The sequence below is a fragment of the Vigna umbellata genome, chromosome 3 (genome assembly GCF_029865625.1).
Source record: "Vigna umbellata cultivar VRB3 chromosome 3, Vumbellata_1.0, whole genome shotgun sequence".
NCBI classification, from domain to species: domain Eukaryota; kingdom Viridiplantae; phylum Streptophyta; class Magnoliopsida; order Fabales; family Fabaceae; genus Vigna; species Vigna umbellata.
The window spans coordinates 6,299,380-6,309,664 of record NC_142167.1 but is presented as its reverse complement, the minus strand read 5'-3'; the positions used below and the strand labels follow the sequence as shown (position 1 = coordinate 6,309,664).

The following is a 10,285-nucleotide window of genomic DNA, read 5'->3' as shown; positions in this document are numbered from 1 at the left end:
ATTTTTCCTCATTCATTCTTATAAGCTTTCTTAACTCTTGAAATCACGTTGTAGGTAATGTCTTCGTGGATAAATTAGCTATATGCTTTTTGTTCTCAACATGCTCAACTTCCATACTTTCTTGCTTCACCTTTTTACGATGAAATGAAAACAAACATCAATAAGTTTGCTTCGGTCATGATTTACCATATTCTTTGTCAACTTGATTGTTAGATCTATTGTCTATCCGAATTAGCATTTGCTCTTCTTTCATTATTTCAAAATTTTTTAGTAAGTTTCTTAGTCAGATTGCATGTCGAACACTCTAGGATGTTGCGACATACTTAGCCTCACATGTGGATAGTGTCACATTGGGTTATTTTTATGAGAGTCAAGTAAATGCTATATTTTCCATGAGGAACACGTAACCAACTCTACTTTTTCGATTATCAATATCTCCACACCAATCACTATTCGAATACCCACTAAGCCGGTAGTTTTCCGACTTAGTGTACAATAATCCGAAAGACATAGTACCCTTTACATATCTTAGTATCCACTTTAGTGTTTTCCAATGAGAATATCCTGGTCCTTCCATAAAACGATTTGTGACTCCCATGCTTAGCATAATGTTTGGCCTTCTGTTTGTTAAATACTTGAGAGTTCCAATTAAACTTCGATATATGTTTCCAACAACACGTCCCCTTCTCCATTTTTTGATAGCTTTGTACCAGGTTCCATTGGAGTCAAAATGGAATTGCACTTCATCATCTTTGTCTTTTTCAGTATATCTTCAACGTCCCTCTTTTAAGACACAAAAATCTCCACTGAACTATGATTCACCTCCAGACCTAAAAAATATATCATCATGCCTAGATCAGTCTTCGAACTCCTTCTTCATCACTTCTTTAAATTTTTCGACTAGTTTGATTTTACTTTCCATATGAAAATAAAATTTTCTACGTATAAAACAACAAACAACATATTTGTTTTGTAATTCAATATCTCATCAAGAATTACAAATCTATATATGTATGGTGCAAATGGTTTCTCTTGTTTTGTAGTAATAGCTGCAACATTAGGTTTGCTCCTTCTCAATTTGTGGTTGCAGTTTGTCATGGAGGCAAAACAAGCCCTTTCATCAGGAAGGTCAATAAGACTAAGGCCATGTTCCTTTACAATGATGTATTTGATGCCCCTTCTAGCTACAATGATCCTCAACAGACTAATATAAAGATAGACGACTATGTAGGAAGGGCCATGATTGTAAGTGGCCATGGATAAACAAGGAAGAGTCTAGTCTGTTATTAGAGTAGGACTTCTCAGATGGATTTGTCCAAGGGACATCATGTTATATATATATATATATATATTCTTCAATTACTCGTCTGGTTATATTCCTCATTAAACCCTTAAAGAGTTAGAGTTTAATAAAAAATATTATTACCATATTGGAATGGGGCATACAATAAGACAGTTTTGATTTATGACGCCTCCTAAAGTTCGTTCACCCATATGCATCTTTTACATTTGGTCTCATTAGGAATCTCTATCCACCAAAGGAGGAGTGTTGAAGTTATACTTATTTTACACTTCTTTTTTATGTTGAAAAATTTTAGCTTTTTATTTTTAAAGTTGTTTGACTATTTGAAATAAATTTAGCAGTATAGTTCCAGATTTTTAGTTGTTAAACATGAGATCATGTTTCATGTGTAGCTACTATTTTCTTGTTTTTCAGTTTGATGCTATATATAAAGTTTTCACGAATCCAATAAAAGATAAACTTCATACAACAATTTCTTTCTTGTTTTACTTTTTATGTAACTTATTGCTTCATTGCTTTTAAAACTCCAAGAGACCCTTTCCAACAACACTTTAACACTAGAACTTAGTGACAAAAATAATATGACTTGGAGGAGTATCAGAACAATAATTATTTGAGACATTTGAATCTCAAGAAATAGAATTATCTTTAAAATTGTTAGAGTAGATATGAAGAAATTTTTAGCATAACACACAGAAGTTTTGGCCAAGGTGAGGTATAAATTACTAAGTTTTCAAATTGTCATACTATGATTCGTATTTATATTTGAGGAACCAAGGAAAAAAAAAGGGGCTAATCTGGCTTAGAGTGGTACTCTTCACGAACACTACACCAATCCCAGGTTTGAGAAGTAATGGAATATCAGATGGAGAAAAATTCTGATAAGTGTCAATCTATGTTGAAATCCCGTGAAGGAGTACTATGTAAATTTGGATGAACTGCGATGGTGTGCAAAGTAAAAGCAAAGGATGCAATAAGATCTAAAAAACAAAGAGGGAAAATGTGAGGATAAAAAGGCAAAGATGTAGGATTGTATTAAAAAAACAGCAAATGTTATGATATGTAGGTACTGAAATACTGTAGAAATATGGTATTGTATAGCATAAACAAGAAGGGAAAAGTAGGGAATAAACAAGAAAAAGAACGCGGAATGCCAAAGGAACCACAAATTTGGATCAGTTGAGAAGGAAGTTTTTCAGCCAAAGACAAGAGAACTTTAGGTATCTTTTCATATTGTTCTTGTAATCCACATATATCTGTCCAAATCGAACTGTGTAACCAGCATCCCATTCAAAGCTGTCTGAAAATGACCATGCATAGTATCCCTTCACATTAACACCTTCCCTGCAGGAAAACTAAAATTACTACAACTGACAACTCAATATGAACAAAATATGCTTAACTTGCAGTTAAATTCTCACTTGATGGACTGAAGAAGGAAATGAAGATGGCCAATAAGGTATCTAATCCTGATACCATCCTTGAGGGCTTCATCCACTGCTATTGAATCATCCCTTGCTTTAGCAACACCTACAAGAAATTAAGAACCAAATAATCTTAACTTCTAAGTAAACCTATCAATTAATCACTTTCTATTATCATAGACAAAGAAGAACCTAATTTTGGTTTTCTCCTAAAGCCTAAGCATGTAGAAATTTTATGATGGGATGATCATTATAGACTTATCTAATAACAAAAACGGAAAATTAACTGCGTAGTATTTACCATTTTCAGTGATGTAAATATTTGGATTCTTGTATTTGTCCCTTATGTATACCATAAGATGGTGAATTCCCTTCGGATATACGAAGAGCCAATCCAAATCCGTCTGCATAAAAATTTTCATCAGTCGTACGTACGTACAAATTCATGTTCACTGCAACTGCATGATGGTTTTTTGACAAGTGTATGTTATGATTCAGACATGTTAGAATCACTTTCATGAATGGAAATACTATTTGCATGGTGTGCATTATGGGCTATAACTAAAATTAAATAGCATTAAATTAGTTTAATCAGTCCCAGAGAAAATTTACTGTACGCACCGGAGTTCCAATAGCTTCACCATTCTTTTCCGCTATGATCAAGAGAAAATTGTTGCTTGTGTTTGTCAGTTCTCTGTTAAAAAATATTATAAAGACAGTAATTCACATAGTTTTGAAATATGTGCTTACTGGTTAGAGTGGCTAGTATATCTGTGTAGAAGGTCCTGTTGGTGGTGACTGGTGCAGCATTTTCTGCATAATATGTGGTGTAGTAATTCACACCAAGAAAATCGATGGATTTTCTTAGGCCTTCAGATTCAGCTTTTGTGAATTTAGCAAGTCTAGCACCCACTAAAGATTTCATACTTTCAGGATAGTCACCATATGTAACCGGATGAGCATACCTGAGAAAAATTTCATTCGCACATTTACAATTTGTTTCAGATAATATTTATGCAAAGTTCAATTTGCACATATATTTTGTCATTTTTATTTTTATAAGAAATAAATTTTAAATTTAACTTAATTTTTTAAAATTGGTTTGTAAAATAAATTATATATATATATATATATATATATATATATATATATAAAATATAATATAATAAATTGATCTTCTTTTTAAAGATATAAAATTTTTAATTCATTTTTTATGTTAAAATATATGCATCTCGAATTTAAAACTAAAATTTAATAAATTGTTTGATACTGGACAGGACAACAGATTTAGTAAACAATAAATTTTATTAAAATATAATTCATGATTTTTATATTATAGGAATGAATTTTAAGTTTAACTTCACTGTTAAAAATAGATTATTATAAAAATGAGAGTTACATAGTCTAAAAATTGATCTTACCTGTTACACTTCCGACATATTTTATTAGGAGAGAAACACATACCAACCAAAGAAAAAGTCTAGAGCTCTACTTGCAGCTCCCTCATCAGCAACACTCTGAGATTTCGGCAAAAAGTAGTGAGTCGGTAAGGTAATCCCAATTTGTCCCTTTTGATGAGCCTGTCACAAAGAAGCAAAAATAGAAAATGTTACTTTTCTCCCAAAGTATAGTTCCTGTACCATATAAAATCTATCAAACATTATATGGTCATTTATGGATAGTTAACATGTATAATAATAAGTATTAATGGATCAAATTGTCTTCCACTTTACAAATATACATATTAATAATAATTGATTATTGGGTTTGATTGTCTAAAAAATGTGTTTGCCTACCACAAGTCCTATCAATATAGGATTAGGTAAAATAATATTGATCTATCCTAATAAAGACTTCTTTAAAGAGATATTTGACTTGAGCGTGAAAATGTCTTCTGTAGGTCAATAACCCATTGAAGTGGATTGCGTTTTGGGAGAAGATTGGAAGATCGAAAGAGAACATAACAAGAAAGAACAACCGATCCTCGGACTAATTCAACCGAAATAATTATTATAATCTCTCACTTTTATTCTAAGGAAAATGTTTCTGAAGCTAACCTGGTATTTTGTCTTGTACAAGGTGGCAGCAGATTGATGAGCCAGTAAGAGGTTGTGTCCAACGATGTAGGGTTCGGTGGCCGAGTCACCAGCACTGCAATTCCCAGCGTACTTAGAACATCTACCTGGTGCAAAGGTTCCACCACTGTAACCATTCAGACTATATGATAAGGGTTCATTCAGAGTCACCCAATGCTTCACTCGATCTCCGAAGGTCTTGAAGCAAAAGTCAGCATATCTACCAAAATCCTCCCTAATTATCCATCACAAACAAAGTTAACTGGAAATTCAATGTTAATTAGGGTTTTATAATTTTTAATTAATTAATCATTGTTAGAAAGTATATATATACTAAGTATGTTTATAGATCACTCACACCACTTTATGACTACGAAATCCCCCATACTCATCTTCAAGAGCTTGTGGGAAGTCCCAATGGAAAAGAGTGACGAAAGGTATTAAACCTGGTAAAAAAAAAAGAAGATAAAATGTTAAGAAGCTAAGTTCGAGGAAATTCAAGAAGGAATACATAGGCTAAAAAGAGGGTTTACAAAATATATATATGATGTCACAAGTTCTAATATAAATAGTTATAAATAATAATAAAAATCGACCAGCTTTACCATTTGATATAATCTCATTGATGAGATTATTGTAGAATTTAACACCCAAGTGATTAACGGTTCCTTTGCCTTCTGCAGTGAGAAATTCAATTGTAACATAACATATTATTAGTTTTGTTTTTCTTATCTAATATCTAGACTGGGTAAAAATAACTCATCTGTACTATATTATAGTTAACTATACTATATTATACTTAAAAAAGTTGATCTAATTTTACTAAAAGTTCAGTATACTATTTTATGGTTTAGTTTTTAAAAACTGAACTTGTAACCGTTTCGGTTCAGTTAACTGTGAGAACTGTATCTACTCTTTTCTCTTCTCTAGTTTCCGTTCAATTGCTCCGTCTTGCTAAGAAAACATTATTTAATAATAAAATATTAATAAAAGAAACCGTTCAAATAAAAAATTAATAATGAATTTTTTAAGACAAAACTTTTTTATCACAAATTTTTTTATTTTTTTATCAATAAACATATATTACGTTTTAAATAATATTATTTTATGTAATGAAAGTAAAATATATTTTTTTAAATTTAATTTTATTAAATGATTAAGTAATATAAATCATAAAAAAAGACTATATAAAAAAATAATACTTTAAATATATTATATTCTTTAACATATTATTAAATATGTAAAAATATGTTAAAAAAACTTTTAATAATATTAAAATGTGTGTAAGCGCACGCACTAAAATAACTAAAATAAATATTATTATTATTATTTTTAAATGATATTTTACATACTAAAACTAAAACATATTTTTTAACGTTAAATTTTATTAAATGAATATATAATGAGATATCATAAAAAAATAGTAATGTAGCAAAAATAATTAATATTATAGAAATATCAAATGACAAAAAAATTAACAAACAGTTTATTAAGAGTAATTTTTCTAGTATCATCTTTTATTATATTATAATAATTAATAAATATTATTTTAATTTTTACATAATAAAATATAAATAATAAATAATAAATAATTGATTAATAAAATAATTTTACGAGGGAACAAAATAAATATAAATAAAAAATTATTTTAAAATAAAATAAGTAGATAAAAAGATAAAATAAATTATATACACATATAAAACAAAAAAGTATAAATAAAAAATTAAAAAAATAAATATAAAAGTAAAATAATATTCATGACAAAATAAATATAAATAAAAAAATAAAAAATAAAATAAATAAATAAAAAATAAAATAATTTCCATGCACATATAATAATAAAAATAAATAAATAAAATAGAAAATAATAATATCAAATAATTAAAAAGTTAATTTGTAAGACTCTTATGAATAAAATAAAATAAATATTAAAATAAATTTCAATTAAAAAAAACATGTATTGTTATACTATTCAGTTTAAAAACTAGTACAATTCAGTTTAAAATTAGTATAATTCAGTTTAAAATTAGTATAGTTAGTAGTTCAGTTTATTTTATATTGTAGTTTAATACAATTTAGTATAGTTCAATTAACTGAATTGTTTTATGGCTCAGTTCAGTTTAGACAAATTAGTTTTTAGTTCAGTACAGGTTTTAGTAATACAGTGCAGTTCAGTTTTATTTGTCCAACCCTACTAATATCCATGTTATATAATTTAAGATGAAGAAGAGTTTTGAGTCATATATTACTGGGGAATATTCTTGACCAAGAGATGGAGAATCTGAAGGAGTCTATCCCAATTTCTGTCACCAATTTTATGTCACTCTGCAACATATTAACAGAGGCAGTTAATGATGGAAAATGACACAACGTTGGTGATGCTTATTTAGCACTGTTATGACTCAAAAGGGTAAAATTTGAGGGTAAGATGTACCTTGTAGCTATGATAAAAGTCAGCTCCAACATCACCAGTGCTGTGATCCCAAATTTTTTCTGATCACACCACACAAAACATTAACAAAAAGATTCGTATTATATTTATATACTATATCAATTTATTTCTTGGTTTTATTGTACTTTTGTGCGAGTTTAATACTTTATATGCTACACCACCATTAGGCTTATTTGATTTATATTTTATACGAGTTGACAGTTTTTATTTTACGAGTTGTACAAATTAATTTTATTTAATATTGAATATTTATTATTTTTTGTTTATAAAATAGAATAACAGTATAAATATATATAACATTAATATAATATAAGTAATGTAACAAAAAATAGAGAGAGAGAAAGAAAGATGAATTGTTTATACGTTTATATTTAGTGCATGGTAAATATTAAAAATTAAGATTATAAAATATTATTATTTTAATAATCCACATTTATAAACTATACTTTATATTCAAATTAAATATAATTTAAAGTTTTGTTAATAATGACGATAAGCATAAAATTGATATAGATGAAAGTTTCAACATATAAACATTATAATTAAAGTTATGGTTCTCTAGAGGTATACATTGTTATTATCAATACGGAAGAAAAGAAAAAAAAGTATTTACATTAATTTACATTATAATAAATTCATAAAATAGTTAAATTATATAAAATAGTTATTAAACAATCGTACGTAAAGTAGTAAAAAGAAGACATCGTTTTCCAGGAGAAAAAAAAAAAGTCTCTGATATAAATACATCGTATTGGAGTGTTATAACAAAAGGAAAGAAATTCACGTAAGTTTGGCACCTAAGTTACGTATGTTTTTGTTGTGTTACAGAATGAATGGAATTCAAAGAAAGAGGGTAACCCTAACCTGGATGCTGTTCAGTGAAGGTGTCCCAAATACATGGTCCTCTTCCATCTACATTACTTGCTCCTTCTGCCTGAGTAATTAACAAACCACGTTAATTTACATTATCAATCATCTATCATGCACCATCGTCTATACCATATACGTGTTTATACCACAACATTTATTTAAAAAATAATACAATACCATACCTCAATTATTAATATTTAAAAGATTGTATAAAAACTGTTCAAGTATGTATATAATTACAAATTGCATAAATTCAACATTGTGATAACATAAAAAATTCATTATCACTTATTTATTCGTATATCTTTGCTCTCGATTATCAAGAAAATGAAGCAGAGAGTATGATTTTGATTATTTAAGAATCAAAGTCAAATTTTCAATAAAACAATTAAAAAAATAATGAAAATTTTAAAAAATTTGGATACTTTTCGTCTCAATTCTATAATAACTGAAGTAAAAAAGATATACGACTTTGGTTTTAGTATAACCGAAGTCAATAAATTCACCAAATTTTCAAACTGTAACTGTTTCTTTATATATTTCGTTTTCTTCAAAACTGTGGAAGTATATGAAGCAAATTAAAAAGATAAATCTGCACTACTGAAATCATTACAACATTTCGATTAAATTACTACAATTATGAGTTAAAATCTAAATAAGTAATTTCAAGTTGATGTTTGTAATTTTAGTAGTATACATACATTTATCAATTTTCATCACTAAATGCTGAATATATAAATATCTGTAGCATGTAAATGGATTAAATTATTCGAAATGCTCTAGTTATAGTGCTTTTTGTTGATAAAAGAGAATATATTACAGTAGGTGTGGTCATGAGTAAAATACCTGGTAAGCAGAAGAACCTACACCAAAGATGAAAGTGGAAGGAAATAGGGTTCTGTTGAATGTTGAAGCATAATGACTTGGCTTCACACTTTCAGTTGCAGTTGCAGTGCCATTGCCAAAAAGGGTAGCAATAGCAAGAGATACAAGACACACAAGACAACTCTTACTTCTCATTTTTTCCTTTCTTTCTCCATAACTCTTACCAATGCCTTCTATTTATACAACAATAAACTCCTTTTCTTTCCAATGATTATGATGGATATAATTGGAAGACAGTTTTTAGGGTTTCTATTATATCATAGTTTATCTTCATTTCTATCCTGAAATATAATCTAATAATAAAAAACTAAATAATTTCTTAATATGTATGCATGGCTATTTTAATATATTTTACCACATTTTAATATATATAGTTATTTTATTGTAAAATAATCCTATTTATAAAGTAGCATGTTCTCAAATTTATTAAGCTAGCTTGTAAAATTTTAGATGTTTAGTAAACTAGAAATAAGTGTAAAATATTAGAAATAAATACATTCATGCAATATTTTCTTTAAATTTATTGTATTAATAAAAATATATTTTAGGTTTTATTTTTCTTATGAAAGCTAATATGATGGGCTAAAAGACACATGCCGACATATAATAAAAAGGAAAAATTACAAAAGTGAGGACTAAACCGCAACCCACAAAAGCAAAATAAAAATATGAAATTGTAAAAGAGAGGATAATTAAGAATTCCAATTATGAATGAAATTGTAGTTATAATGAAAACAATAACATCTACTAAAAGAAAAATGTCATTGTCAAATTAACACAAACTTTACAAATATATGGAGTTGAAAGAGCAACAGAAATTACGGCTTATATGTAGATAATTATGCCATAAATAAGCGTGTAATTGTCGCATAAATCCACGTGGCAAGAGCAGTATTAGCACCAATAGAAAGAAGACAACACCAAAATATGACCCTCATGATCTCTGAAATTATCACCATTGTATTTAATATAGTTTAGAGGACAGATAACCAATTAATTTATTAAATTTTTCTATGACTAGTAATTTTTTTAACATGTAATAATAGTTTTAACAGACATTTTTTGGCTTAATAAATATTAAGTAATATAAATATTAAAATTGGCATTTTTTTTAATTTCTCTTTATGATAAACCTTCTCCTTAAAATCTCCAATAATGAAATCTAATGTAAAACAAATATGACTTAGAGCAATCTAAATACGTGATCCAGACCAAGGTGATAGTCAAATTTTTGACCGAAATTTTTTATAAATGCAACCAGCAAATAATTCATATT

The 10,285-nt window shown here is 27.8% G+C and overlaps 1 protein-coding gene across 1 annotated transcript; it reads right to left on the bottom strand.

Annotated features, from left to right (window-relative positions):
• Positions 1-2,423: 2,423 nt before the first annotated feature.
• On the bottom strand, positions 2,424-9,144 carry LOC124840401 (vicianin hydrolase-like). Its single transcript, XM_088110633.1, has 13 exons — positions 8,971-9,144; positions 8,119-8,188; positions 7,237-7,295; positions 7,052-7,127; positions 5,408-5,479; positions 5,161-5,248; positions 4,785-5,037; positions 4,192-4,307; positions 3,478-3,692; positions 3,349-3,380; positions 3,029-3,131; positions 2,725-2,833; positions 2,424-2,647 (listed from the first exon to the last, which is right to left on the bottom strand). Exons 1-13 carry the CDS (start codon positions 9,142-9,144, stop codon positions 2,479-2,481), a joined length of 1,536 nt encoding a protein of 511 aa, XP_087966759.1. The 3' UTR covers positions 2,424-2,478.
• Between the last annotated feature and the right edge of the window lie 1,141 nt (positions 9,145-10,285).